This window comes from Argopecten irradians, chromosome 4, assembly GCF_041381155.1.
Source record: "Argopecten irradians isolate NY chromosome 4, Ai_NY, whole genome shotgun sequence".
NCBI classification, from domain to species: Eukaryota; Metazoa; Mollusca; class Bivalvia; order Pectinida; family Pectinidae; genus Argopecten; species Argopecten irradians.
The window spans coordinates 8,117,420-8,133,941 of NC_091137.1; the positions used below are offsets into that span (position 1 = coordinate 8,117,420).

Genomic DNA, 16,522 nt, shown 5'->3' on the forward strand with positions numbered 1-16,522 from the left:
CAATGGAGGATCCTTGTGGAATATCACTGCCTACCGCTCTCCAGCATGATGTGTCCGTATTTATTATTACGCGTTGTTTGCGATGGAGAAGGAAGGCCTTAATCCAGGTTGTGATTTTACCGGTAAATCCGTACATGCTCATTTTATGGACAAGTCGGCCGTGAAGGATGTTGCCATTTGCTTCATGAAATCACAATACATCCTCCTTCATCATGGATTTCCATCCTTGGTCGATTATTTGAATTATTTACAAAACGGCAGATCTTCCTTGAAGAAATCCACATTGTTTCTTGCTGAATATTTTATTAGTTTTCATGTACTTGATAATTGTTTCTTTTACGATTGTTTCCATTACTTATGTTGACATGAACTGTGTAATAAATTATCGTTGATAAACGGTCCTATCCCAAAAATTAAAGCAAAACCCCAAAAATTAGTAAATAGTGTCAAAGCCCGTTATGAAGATAGTCTGTAAATTATTTACTTACAATTGACAAAGACTAATATTTCAGTGTCACAGCTTAATAAATCAAAACATGTACTCAGATTTAACGCGTACCAGATAAAAACATCTTCATCTGTTAACTTCAATAATTCAGTTTATTTTTGTTGCAGGGACGTACATCAACATATGGAAACGGCCGTTAAGGCAATAACAGTATGGATAATTGTAGCCAACCTCATTGCTTTAACAACTCAGTCAACCGTCACAACATCTTTGTTAATGACATCTACAACACCTACTGCAGTGGTAAATGCAACTACAGAAGTACATAGTACAACTAGTACCACTACTACAGATGTACCAACAACAACCAGTACTGCCGGTGTTACAACTACTACCGATGTACCAACAACAACCAGTACTGCCGATGTTACCACTACTACAGATGTACCAACAACAACCAGTACTGCAGGTGTTACCACTACTACAGATGTACCAACAACAACCAGTACTGTCGGTGTTACCACTACTACAGATGTACCAACAACAACCAGTACTGCCGGTGTTACCACTACTACAGATGTACCAACAACAACCAGTACTGCCGGTGTCACCACTATTACAGATGTTCAAACAACAATAACGACCGCCAGTGTTACCACTATTACAGATGTACCAACAACAACCACTACTGCCGGTGTTACCACTTCTACAGATGTACCAACAACAACCAGTACAGCAGGTGTTACCACTACTACAGATGTACAAATACCAACCAGTACTGCTGGTGTTACCACTACTACAGATGTACAAATACCAACCAGTACTACCGGTGTTACCACTACTACAGATGTACCAACAACAACAAGTATTGCCGGTGTTACCACTTCTACAAATGTACCAACAACAACCACTACTGCAGGTGTAACCAGTACTACAGATGTACCAACAACAACCACAGTACTGCCGGTGTTACCACTACTACAGATGTACCAACAACAACCAGTACTGCCGGTGTTACCACTACTTCAGATGTTCCGACAACAACCAGTTCTGCCGGTGTTACCACTACTACAGATGTACCAACAACAACCAGTACTGCCGGTGTTACCACTACTACAGATGTACCAACAACAACCACGACTGCCGGTGTTACCACTACTACAGATGTACCAACAACAACCACGACTGCCGGTGTTACCACTACTACAGATGTACCAACAACAACCAGTACTGCGGTGTTACCACTACTACAGATGTACCAACAACAACCACGACTGCCGGTGTTACCACTACTACAGATGTACCAACAACAACCAGTACTGCCGGTGTTACCACTACTACAGATGTACCAACAACAACCAGTACTGCCGGTGTTACCACTACTACAGATGTACCAGCAACAACCACGTACTGCCGGTGTTACACATTACTACAGATGTACCAACAACAACCAGTACTGCCGGTGTTACCACTACTACAGATGTACCAACAACAACCAGTACTGCCGGTGTTACCATACTACAGATGTACCAACAACAACCAGTACTGCCGGTGTTACCACTACTACAGATGTACCAACAACAACCGTACTGCCGGTGTTACCACTACTACAGATGTACCAACAACAACCAGTACTGCCGGTGTTACCACTACTACAGATGTACCAACAACAACCAGTACTGCCGGTGTTACCACTACTACAGATGTACCAACAACAACCAGTACTGCCGGTGTTACCACTACTACAGATGTACCAACAACAACCAGTACTGCCGGTGTTACCACTACTACAGATGTACCAAAAACAACCAGTACTGCCGGTGTTACCACTACTACAGATGTACCAACAACAACCAGTACTGCCGGTGTTACCACTACTACAGATGTACCAACAACAACCAGTACTGCCGGTGTTACCACTACTACAGATGTACAAACAACAACCAGTACTGCCGGTGTTACCACTACTACAGATGTACCAACAACAACCAGTACTGCCGGTGTTACCACTACTACAGATGTACCAACAACAACCAGTACTGCCGGTGTTACCACTACTACAGATGTACCAACAACAACCAGTACTGCCGGTGTTACCACTACTACAGATGTACCAACAACAACCAGTACTGCCGGTGTTACCACTACTACAGATGTACCAACAACAACCAGTACTGCCGGTGTTACCACTACTACAGATGTACCAACAACAACCAGTACTGCCGGTGTTACCACTACTACAGATGTACCAACAACAACCAGTACTGCCGGTGTTACCACTACTACAGATGTACCAACAACAACCAGTACTGCCGGTGTTACCACTACTACAGATGTACCAACAACAACCAGTACTGCCGGTGTTACCACTACTACAGATGTACCAACAACAACCAGTACTGCCGGTGTTACCACTACTACAGATGTACCAACAACAACCAGTACTGCCGGTGTTACCACTACTACAGATGTACCAACAACAACCAGTACTGCCGGTGTTACCACTACTACAGATGTACCAACAACAACCAGTACTGCCGGTGTTACCACTACTACAGATGTACCAACAACAACCAGTACTGCCGGTGTTACCACTACTACAGATGTACCAACAACAACCAGTACTGCCGGTGTTACCACTACTACAGATGTACCAACAACAACCAGTACTGCCGGTGTTACCACTACTACAGATGTACCAACAACAACCAGTACTGCCGGTGTTACCACTACTACAGATGTACCAACAACAACCAGTACTGCCGGTGTTACCACTACTACAGATGTACCAACAACAACCAGTACTGCCGGTGTTACCACTACTACAGATGTACCAACAACAACCAGTACTGCCGGTGTTACCACTACTACAGATGTACCAACAACAACCAGTACTGCCGGTGTTACCACTACTACAGATGTACCAACAACAACCAGTACTGCCGGTGTTACCACTACTACAGATGTACCAACAACAACCAGTACTGCCGGTGTTACCACAACTACAGATTTATCAAAAACAACAACCAGTACTGCCGGTGTTACCACTACTACAGATGTACCAACAACAACCAGTACTGCCGGTGTTACCACTACTACAGATGTACCAACAACAATCAGTACTGCCGGTGTTACCACTACTACAGATGTACCAACAACAACCAGTACTGCCGGTGTTACCACTACTACAGATGTACCAACAACAACCATACTGCCGGTGTTACCACTACTACAGATGTACCAACAACAACCAGTACTGCCGGTGTTACCACTACTACAGATGTACCAACAACAACCAGTACTGCCGGTGTTACCACTACTACAGATGTACCAACAACAACCAGTACTGCCGGTGTTACCACTACTACAGATGTACCAACAACAACCAGTACTGCCGGTGTTACCACTACTACAGATGTACCAACAACAACCAGTACTGCCGGTGTTACCACTACTACAGATGTACCAACAACCACCAACCAGTACTGCCGGTGTTACCACTACTACAGATGTTACCAACAACAACCAGTACTGCCGGTGTTACCACTACTACAGATGTACCAACAACAACCAGTACTGCCGGTGTTACCACTACTACAGATGTACCAACAACAACCACGTACTGCCGGTGTTACCACTACTACAGATGTACCAACAACAACCAGTATGCGGTGTTACCACTACTACAGATGTACAAACAACACAGATGCGGTGTTACCACTACTACAGATGTACCAACAACAACCAGTACTGCCGGTGTTACCACTACTACAGATGTACCAACAACAACCAGTACTGCCGGTGTTACCACTACTACAGATGTACCAACAACAACCAGTACTGCCGGTGTAACCACTACTACAGATGTACCAACAACAACCAGTACTGCCGGTGTTACCACTACTACAGATGTACCAACAACAACCAGTACTGCCGGTGTTACCACTACTACAGATGTACCAACAACAACCAGTACTGCCGGTGTTACCACTACTACAGATGTACCAACAACAACCAGTACTGCCGGTGTTACCACTACTACAGATTTACCAACAACAACCAGTACTGCCGGTGTTACCACTACTACAGATGTACCAACAACAACCAGTACTGCCGGTGTTACCACTACTACAGATGTACCAACAACAACCAGTACTGCCGGTGTTACCACTACTACAGATGTACCAACAACAACCAGTACTGCCGGTGTTACCACTACTACAGATGTACCAACAACAACCAGTACTGCCGGTGTTACCACTACTACAGATGTACCAACAACAACCAGTACTGCGGTGTTACCACATACTACAGATGTACCACAACAACCAGTACTGCCGGTGTTACCACTACTACAGATGTACCAACAACAACCAGTACTGCCGGTGTTACCACTACTACAGATGTACCAACAACAACCAGTACTGCCGTGTGTTACCACTACTACAGATGTACCAACAACAACCAGTACTGCCGGTGTTACCACTACTACAGATGTACCAACAACAACCAGTACTGCCGGTGTTACCACTACAGATGTACACCAACAACAACAACCAGTACTGCCGGTGTTACCACTACTACAGATGTACCAACAACAACCAGTACTGCCAGGTGTGTTACCACTACTACAGATGTACCAACAACAACCAGTACTGCCGGTGTTACCACTACTACAGATGTTACAACAACAACCAGTACTGCCGGTGTTACCACTACTACAGATGTACCAACAACAACCAGTACTGCCGGTGTTACCACTACTACAGATGTACCAACAACAACAACCAGTACTGCCGGTGTTACCACTACTACAGATGTACCAACAACAACCAGTACTGCCGGTGTTACCACTACTACTACAGATGTACCAACAACAACCAGTACTGCCGGTGTTACCACTACTACAGATGTACCAACAACAACCAGTACTGCCGGTGTTACCACTACTACTACAGATGTACCAACAACAACAAGTACTGCCGGTGTTACCACTACTACAGATGTACCAACAACAACCAGTACTGCCGGTGTTACCACTACTACAGATGTACCAACAACAACCAGTACTGCCGGTGTTACCACTACTACAGATGTACCAACAACAACCAGTACTGCCGGTGTTACCACTACTACAGATGTACCAACAACAACCAGTACTGCCGGTGTTACCACTACTACAGATGTACCAACAACAACCAGTACTGCCGGTGTTACCACTACTACAGATGTACCAACAACAACCAGTACTGCCGGTGTTACCACTACTACAGATGTACCAACAACAACCAGTACTGCCGGTGTTACCACTACTACAGATGTACCAACAACAACCAGTACTGCCGGTGTACTACGATGTACAACACTACACTACGTGTTACCACTACTACAGATGTACCAACAACCAGTACTGCCGGTGTTACCACTACTACAGATGTACCAACAACAACCAGTACTGCCGGTGTTACCACTACTACAGATGTACCAACAACAACCAGTACTGCCGGTGTTACCACTACTACAGATGTACCAACAACAACCAGTACTGCCGGTGTTACCACTACTACAGATGTACCAACAACAACCAGTACTGCCGGTGTTACCACTACTACAGATGTACCAACAAACAACCAGTACTGCCGGTGTTACCACTACTACAGATGTACCAAACAACAACCAGTACTGCCGGTGTTACCACTACTACAGATGTACCAACAACAACCAGTACTGCCGGTGTTACCACTACTACAGATGTACCAACAACAACCACGTACTGCCGGTGTTACCACTACTACAGATGTACCAACAACAACCAGTACTGCCGGTGTTACCACTACTACAGATGTACCAACAACAACCAGTACTGCCGGTGTTACCACTACTACAGATGTACCAACAACAACCAGTACTGCCGGTGTTACCACTACTACAGATGTACCAACAACAACCAGTACTGCCGGTGTTACCACTACTACAGATGTACCAACAACAACCAGTACTGCCGGTGTTACCACTACTACAGATGTACCAACAACAACCAGTACTGCCGGTGTTACCACTACTACAGATGTACCAACAACAACCAGTACTGCCGGTGTTACCACTACTACAGATGTACCAACAACAACCAGTACTGCCGGTGTTACCACTACTACAGATGTACCAACAACAACCAGTACTGCCGGTGTTACCACTACTACAGATGTACCAACAACAACCAGTACTGCCGGTGTTACCACTACTACAGATGTACCAACAACAACCAGTACTGCCGGTGTTACCACTACTACAGATGTACCAACAACAACCAGTACTGCCGGTGTTACCACTACTACAGATGTACCAACAACAACCAGTACTGCCGGTGGTTACCACTACTACAGAGATGTACCAACAACAACCAGTACTGCCGGTGTTACCACTACTACAGATGTACCAACAACAACCAGTACTGCCGGTGTTACCACTACTACAGATGTTCCAACAACAACCAGTACTGCCGGTGTTACCACTACTACAGATGTACCAACAACAACCAGTACTGCCGGTGTTACCACTACTACAGATGTACCAACAACAACCAGTACTGCCGGTGTTACCACCACTACTACAGAATGTACCAACAACAACCAGTACTGCCGGTGTTACCACTACTACAGATGTACCAACAACAACCAGTACTGCCGGTGTTACCACTACTACAGATGTACCAACAAAACCATCTGCAACAACTACTACAGCAACACCGGATTCTTTACCAACTACAGGTCCAAAACTACTACTGGTGTATTCAGAGTAGTACAACTACCGGTTTACTTTTTTTGTTTTACTTTTTTTTTTTTACAAACAGTTTTGTTGTTACCACTACTACAGGTACCAACTAAAAACCCTCCAAAACTACCGATACCACTAATGACATGTACTTCAAACACAACTACAACTACTGTCCTTACACAGAGTACAACTAACCGTACCAACACTACTACTATTTTTGGTCCAAGAAAAAGACTACAACTACCGTTACCAACAACTACACTGGTCCTGACTTTTTCTCATAAAACAACAGGTACTACCGGTCAAACAAAGAAAAACTACTACTGTCCTACCAGAGTACATTTTGGGGTAACAACTACACTGGTCCATACAACTTACTGGACTAAGTGATGTGACCAAAAACTCTTTTACAGAGTACAACTACCGGTACCCACAACCAGTACCTCACACTACTACGTTATAACAACTACTACTGTCCTACAGAGTTATGTACTAGGTCCAACAACTACTACTGTAACACACAGTATGTACAACTACAACAAAACTACTTACTGACTGTTACATTGGAACTTTTAACAGATGTACCAAACAACCACTACTGGTCCTACAGAGATACAATACGGTGAACACCTACTAAATGTACCATCATCAGACAAACTAACCTATTTGTATGTTAATTTATACTAATTGGCAGGAATTCCACTACTAGTGGTTGTTCAACAACCATACTGGTCCAACACGAGTACAACTACCGTAAACAACTAATCTTACAAATGTCATACCAACTAAAGTAAAATACAACTATGAAAATGTACAACAACTAACTGACTGTACCATACTACCGGTCCAACAACTTACTACTGGTCCTACACAGAGTACAGCTAACTACCGGTTCAACAACAACAACTACTACTGGTCCTACAGAGAGTACAACTACCGGTCCAACAACTACTACTGGTCCTACACAGAGTACAACTACCGGTCCAACAACTACTACTGGTCCTACACAGAGTACAACTACCGGTCCAACAACTACTACTGGTCCTACAGATAGTACCACTACCGGTCAAACAACTACTACCGGTCCTACAAAGAGTACAACTACCGGTCCAACAACTACTACTGGTCCTACACAGAGTACTCACTTAGCCGGTCCAACAACTACTACTGGTCCTACACAGAGTACCAACTACCGGTCCAACAACTACTACTGGTCCTACACAGAGTACAACTACCGGTCCAACAACTACTACTGGTCCTACACAGAGTACAACTACCGGTCCAACAACTACTACTGGTCCTACACAGAGTACAACTACCGGTCCAACAACTACTACTGGTCCTACAGAGAGTACAACTACCGGTCCAACAACTACTACTGGTCCTACAGAGAGTACAACTACCGGTCCAACAACTACTACTGGTCCTACAGAGAGTACAACTACCGGTCCAACAACTACTACTGGTCCTACACAGAGTACAACTACCGGTCCAACAACCACTACTGGTCCTACACAGAGTACAACTACCGGTCCAACAACTACTACTGGTCCTACACAGAGTACAACTACCGGTCCAACAACTACTACTGGTCCTACACAGAGTACAACTACCGGTCCAACAACTACTACTGGTCCTACACAGAGTACAACTAACCGGTCCAACACACTAACAACTACAGCAGAGCCTTTCAACAGAGTACACTACCGGTCCAACAGCTACTACTTCTGGTCCTACAGAGAGTACAACTACCGGTCCAACAACCTACTACTACTGGTCCTACATGTTCTACACAGAGTACAACACTACCGGTCCAACAACTACAACTGGTCCTACAACAGAGTGCAACTACCGGTCCAACAACTACAACTGGTCCTACACAGAGTGGCAACTACCGGTCCAACAACTACAACTGGTCCTACACAGAGTGCAACTACCGGTCCAACAACTACTACTGGTCCTACACAGAGTACAACTACCGGTCCAACAACTACTACTGGTCCTACACAGAGTACAACTACCGGTCCAACAACTACTACTGGTCCTACACAGAGTACAACTACCGGTCCAACAACTACTACTGGTCCTACACAGAGTACAACTACCGGTCCAACAACTACTACTGGTCCTACACAGAGTACAACTACCGGTCCAACAACTACTACTGGTCCTACAGAGAGTACAACTACCGGTCCAACAACTACTACTGGTCCTACACAGAGTACAACTACCGGTCCAACAACTACTACTGGTCCTACAGAGAGTACAACTACCGGTCCAACAACTACTACTGGTCCTAGAGAAGAGTACAACTGGTCCAACAACTACTACTGGTCCTACACATGAGTACAACTACCGGTCCAACAACTACACTACTGGACCTACAGGAGAGTACAACTACTGGTCCAACAACTACTACTGGTCCTACAAGAGTACAACTACCGGTCCAACAACTACTACTGGTCCTACACAGAGTACAACTACCGGTCCAACAACTACTACTGGTCCTACAGAGAGTACAACTACCGGTCCAACAACCACTACTGGTCCTACACAGAGTACAACTACCGGTCCCAACAACTTACTACTTGGTCCTACACAGAGTACAACTAACTACCGGTCCAACAACTACTACTGGTCCTACACAGATGTACTACCACAAAAACTACTGGTCCTGCATAGACAACTACTACTGGTCCTACAGAGAGTACAACTACCGGTCCAACAACTACTACTGGACCTACAGAGAGTACAACTACGGACCAACAACTACTACTGGTCCTACACAGAGTACAACTACCGGTCCAACAACAACATACTGGTCCTACAGAGAGTACAACTACTGGTCCAACAACTACAACAGGTCCTACACAGAGTACAACTACCGGTTCAACAACTACTACTGGTCCTACACAGAGTAACAAACTACCGGTTAAACAACTACTACTGGTCCTACAGAGAGTACAGCTACCGGTCCAACAACTACTACTGGTCCTACACAGAGTACAACAGCTACCGGTTCCAACAACTACTACTGGTCCTACAGAGAGTACAACTACCGGTCCAACAACTACTACTGGTCCTACACAGAGTACAACTACCGGTCCAACAGCTACTACTGGTCCTACAGAGAGTACAACTACCGGTCCAACAACTACTACTGGTCCTACACAGAGTACAACTACCGGTCCAACAACTACAACTGGTCCTACACAGAGTACAACTACCGGTCCAACAACTACTACTGGTCCTACACAGAGTACAACTACCGGTCCAACAACTACTACTGGTCCTACAGAGAGTACAACTACCGGTCCAACAACTACTACTGGTCCTACACAGAGTACAACTACCGGTCCAACAACTACTACTGGTCCTACACAGAGTACAACTACCGGTCCAACAACTACTACTGGTCCTACACAGAGTACAACTACCGGTCCAACAACTACTACTGGTCCTACACAGAGTACAACTACCGGTCCAACAACTACTACTGGTCCTACACAGAGTACAACTACCGGTCCAACAACTACTACTGGTCCTACACAGAGTACAACTACCGGTCCAACAACTACTACTGGTCCTACTACAGAGAATACAACTACCGGTCCAACAACTACTACTAACTGGTCCTACACAGAGTACAACTACCGGTCCTGACAACAACTACTACTGGTCCTACACAGAGTACAACTACCGGTCCAACAACTACTACTGGTCCTACAGAGAGTACAACTACCGGTCCAACAACTACTACTGGTCCTACACAGAGTACAACTACCGGTCCAACAACTACTACTGGTCCTACAGAGAGTACTACAGCTACCTGGTCCAACAACTACTACTGGTCCTACACAGAGTAACAACTACCGGTCCAACAACTACTACTGGTCCTACAGAGAGTACAACTACCGGTCCAACAACTACTACTGGTCCTACACAGAGTACAACTACCGGTCCAACAACTACTACTGGTCCTACAGAGAGTACAACTACCGGTCCAACAACTACTACTGGTCCTACACAGAGTACAACTACCGGTCCAACAACTACTACTGGTCCTACACAGAGTACAACTACCGGTCCAACAACTACTACTGGTCCTACACAGAGTACAACTACCGGTCCAACAACTACTACTGGTCCTACAGAGAGTACAACTACCGGTCCAACAACTACTACTGGTCCTACAGAGAGTACAACTACCGGTCCAACAACTACTACTGGTCCTACACAGAGTACAACTACCGGTCCAACAACTACTACTGGTCCTACACAGAGTACAACAACCGGTCCAACAACTACTACTGGTCCTACAGAGAGTACAACTACCGGTCCAACAACTACTACTGGTCCTACAGAGAGTACAACTACCGGTCCAACAACTACTACTACTGGTCCTACACAGAGTGCAACTACCGGTCCCAACAACTACTACTGGTCCTACACAGAGTACAACTACCGGTCCAACAACTACTACTGGTCCTACACAGAGTACAACTACCGGTCCAACAGCTACTATTGGTCCTACACAGAGTACAACTACCGGTCCAACAACTACTACTGGTCCTACACAGAGTACAACTACCGGTCCAACAACTACTACTGGTCCTACAGAGAGTACAACTACCGGTCCAACAACTACTACTGGTCCTACACAGAGTACAACTACCGGTCCAACAACTACTACTGGTCCTACAGAGAGTACAACTACCGGTCCAACAACTACTACTGGTCCTACAGAGAGTACAACTACCGGTCCAACAACTACTACTGGTCCTACACAGAGTACAACTACCGGTCCAACAACTACTACTGGTCCTACACAGAGTACAACTACCGGTCCAACAACTACTACTGGTCCTACACAGAGTACAACTACCGGTCCAACAACTACTACTGGTCCTACACAGAGTAACAACTAAACCGGTCCAACAACTACTACTGGTCCTACACAGAGTACAACTACCGGTCCAACAACTACTACTGGTCCTACAGAGAGTACAACTACCGGTCCAAACAACACACTACTGGTCCTACACAGAGTACAACTACCGGTCCAACAACTACTACTGTCCTACAGATAGTACAACTACCGGTCCAACAACTACTACTGGTCCTACAGAGAGTACAACTACCGGTCCAACAACTACTACTGGTCCTACACAGAGTACAACTACCGGTAAAACAACTACTACTGGTCCTACAGATGAGTACAACTACGGTCCAACAACTACTACTACCGGTCCTACAAAGAGTACAACTACCGGTCCAACAACTACTACAGGTCCTACTGTGAGTACAACTACAGGTCCAACAACTACTACTGGTCCTACAATGAGACTACAACTACCGGTCCAACAACCACTACTGGTCCTACAGAGAGTACAACTACCGGTCCAACAACTACTACTGGTCCTACACAGAGTACAACTACCGGTCCAACAACCACTACTGGTCCTACACAGACTACAACTACCGGTATAACAACTACTACTGGTCCTACAGATAGTACCACTACCGGTCCAATAACTACTACTGGTCCTACAGAGAGTACAACTACCGGTCCAACAAACTACTACTGGTCCTACAGAGAGTACAACTACCGGTCCAACAACTACTACTGGTCCTACAGATAGTACAACTACCTGGGTCCAACAGCTACTACTGGTCCTACACAGAGTACAACTACCGTCCAACAACTACTACTGGTCCTACAGAGAGTACCACTACCGGTCCAACAACTACTACTGGTCCTACACAGAGTACAGCTACCGGTCCAACAACTACTACTGGTCCTACACAGAGTACAGCTACCGGTCCAACAACTACTACTGGTCCTACACAGAGTACAACTACTAGTCCAACAACTACTACTGGTCCTACAGAGAGTACCACTACCGGTCCAACAACTACTACTGGTCCTACACTGAGTACAGCTACCGGTCCAACAACTACTACTGGTCCTACACAGAGTACAACTACTAGTCCAACAACTACTACTGGTCCTACAGAGAGTACCACTACCGGTCCAACAACTACTACTGGTCCTACACTGAGTACAACCATCGGTCCAACAACTACTACTGGTCCTACACAGAGTACAACTACCGGTCCAACAACTGCTACTGGTTCTACAGAGAATACAACTAACCGGTCCAACAACTACTACTGGTCCTACACAGAGTACAGCTACCGGTCTGACACCTACTACTGGTCCTACACAGAGTACAACTACCGGTCAAACAACTACTACTGGTCCTACAGAGAGTACCACAACCGGTCCAACAACTACTACTGGTCCTACACAGAGTACAGCTACCGTCCAACAACTACTACTGGTCCTACAGAGAGTACAACTACCGGTCCAACAACTACTACTGGTCCTACACAGAGTACAACTACCGGTCCAACAACTACTACTGGTCCTACAGAGAGTACCACTACCGGTCCAACAACTACTACTGGTCCTACAGAGGGTACTACTACCGATCCGACAACAGTCACTACGGTCATGACACCTACTACAGTGCGTTCTGAGATCCCTACCACCACGGATTCCACTCTCACGGGTAAGTGTGTTTTAGGACTTTTCATATGTGGATGAAAAATCCTATTGTTTTTTTCCGTTTTTCAACTCTAAGAGATACGCTATTGAATCTGTCACCAAAGTGTATGACATGAGTTGAAGGTTTGACAGCAGCATTTTTATGTTAGTCAAATCTATCAGCATGTCGTTAAGGGGTTGGATATGTTACGTAAAATTAAAAAAAGAAGACAACACTAACGTAACGCTTTTCTGTAAAACGTCAACTTCCGGATGGAAATAAGGGTCAAAGTTTAAAAGTGCAATTATATAAAAAAAAAAAAACAATAAAAAATGTCTTCTCCAATTTTGGAAGTCCTAGAGATCTTCTGTTGGGCATGTAATGCTTATATAATTGGCAACCGAGTTGCTTGTTACTATGATTGACCTTCATCTACATTCAAGGTCACATAGGCCAAAAAAACCAAAACCCTGAAGCGACTACTTTTGAAGTTCTGTAAATTCCAGAGACCTGTTATTGCGTTTGTAGCATGCTTACATAATTGGCTTCCAAATATATAAATATGAACGACCTTAACCTATAGTATATAAAGTCAAGTGAGGCAAAAAAACAACTTCTTTTGATGTTCTGAAGGCCTAGATACATAATATTAGGCCTGCAACTTGCTGATAAAAAAACTATCAAGTTTGTTAAAGGTCACATTGGGAGAAAACGTAAAATTTTGAAACATCCTTTTGTGAAGATCTAGATATAAATGACTATCAAGTTTATATAATATGAATGGCATTGATCTTCGTTTAAGGTCACAGGGGCAAAAAAAAAAATTCAATCTTGAAACGACATCTTGTGAATTTCTGGAAGGTTTTGAGACCTGATATTGGGTCTGCGGCATGCTGACCAGGGCTTCCATGTCTGTTGAAATGAACGACCTTGATTTTCAGTGAGGGTCACATAGGCCAAATAACCTTAAATATTTAATCAACTTCTTGTCTTGTCAAGTTCTGGAATGTCTAGAGACTAGATATTGAGCTTGTAGCATGCTGATATAATGGACTTCCAAGTGCTTTTTAATATGAATGACCTTGACCTTCATTCTATATCACATGGGCAAAAAAAACTTAAATATCTTGCCAAGTTCTTAAAGGCCTAAAACCTGATATTAGACCTGTAGCATGCTTAGATAAAGAGCTACCGGCTTTGTTAATATGATTGACCTTGACCGTAATTCCTTGTTAGTGAAAAGCCCGTCAAATTGTCCAATGGCAATTTCTAGCTGCTTTTGCTATTTTTCATAGGTGATGTAATAAGTGATATTGGGAGTTTTCAAGTTGATGCCTTATGGCGGGTTTTTAATGTATGACAAAATACGTCAAATGCAGTACAACTCATCCTCATTATTCAAGAGGTTATGATCACTGACGTTATATCACTAAAGGTTTTGTGTGCGACAACAGATGAAACAAGTAATTTAGTCATTTGGTACTCTGAAGTTGATTCTACTACTGGGTCGGAAATATTCATGCTGGCATCAATATACTTCTATATTATCAAATTACAAAAAACCAACTATTTAACCAACTATATATATGGTACTATAAACTATACTTTGTTTTATTTTGTCCAGACACCTCGGCCGGGGTTTTTTGCAGTTTGGTGAAGAACAGGGCGATCTTGTCCCTTGTCTGTTACAGCAGTCAGTCCGAAACTGTTAACCCCAAGAGGTGCCTCTTACCACCACCTAGTCAGGACTACATCATACTCTTCTCGGATAGGATCAGATTAATATTACTCAGATAACGCTCACCCCCAAATCTTCTAGTATTGACCATCTCACATCTTAATAAGAGCTCAGATAACGAATCTGTCTAATGGACCATCACTCATCTTAACAATATCAGATAACGGGAATCTACTCAGAATAACGAATCCTTCTAATGGTCCATTACACCATCTTATATAATACTCCTGGATAACGAATCTACTCCAGATAACGAAATTTCTAATGACCTGATCCCCATCGTAATAATACTCAATCACGAATCTTACTCAGATAAATCGAATCTTCTACTGACCATCCCCATCTTTATTTACCTCCTCCATAACCAATCATTTAATGACCATCCCCAGATAAGAAATTACTCAGATATAATACAGAATTTCTAATGACCATCCACATCTTAATCATACTCAGATAACGAAGTCTTCTAATGGGCCATCCAACCATCTTAAGACTTACTCAGATAACGTATCTACTCTGATATACGATTCTTCTGAATGACTCCAGCACCACATCTTAATATTACTCTACGATATACGAAAATTCTTCAGATAACGAATTCTAATGACCATCCCCATCTTAATAAATATCAGTGATTACGAATCTTCTAATGACCTTCCCCTTCTTAATAATACTCAGATATACGAATATACTCCAGAATACGAATCTTCTTAATGACCATCACCCATCTTAATTAATACTCAGATAACGATATCTTCTCAGATAACGATCTTCTAATGCACCATCCCCTCTTAATAATAGCTCAGCATTAACGAATCTTTACTGACCATCCCATTCATAATAAATCTCAGATAACGAATCTACTAAGATAACGAAACATTAATCTCTTCACCATTATCACGTCATTTTCGGTGACAGATTAATTAATAATAATAACGTAATTACTTCTAATGACCTCCCATCTAACTAAAAAAACTCTGATAACGAATCTACTCTGTTAGATAATACGGA

General features: G+C 43.8%; 1 protein-coding gene across 1 annotated transcript in view; it reads left to right on the top strand.

The window, feature by feature from the left end:
• Positions 1 to 8,877, top strand: part of LOC138322080 (mucin-21-like) — an 86,866-nt gene extending 77,989 nt beyond the window's left edge. The window contains exons 2-5 of the mRNA XM_069266136.1: positions 616 to 917; positions 1,026 to 1,540; positions 7,014 to 7,243; positions 8,097 to 8,877. Coding sequence (XP_069122237.1) covers positions 616 to 917; positions 1,026 to 1,540; positions 7,014 to 7,243; positions 8,097 to 8,877 — 1,828 coding nt within the window. The remainder of the gene's footprint in view (positions 1 to 615; positions 918 to 1,025; positions 1,541 to 7,013; positions 7,244 to 8,096) is intronic.
• The last annotated feature ends 7,645 nt before the right edge of the window (positions 8,878 to 16,522 follow it).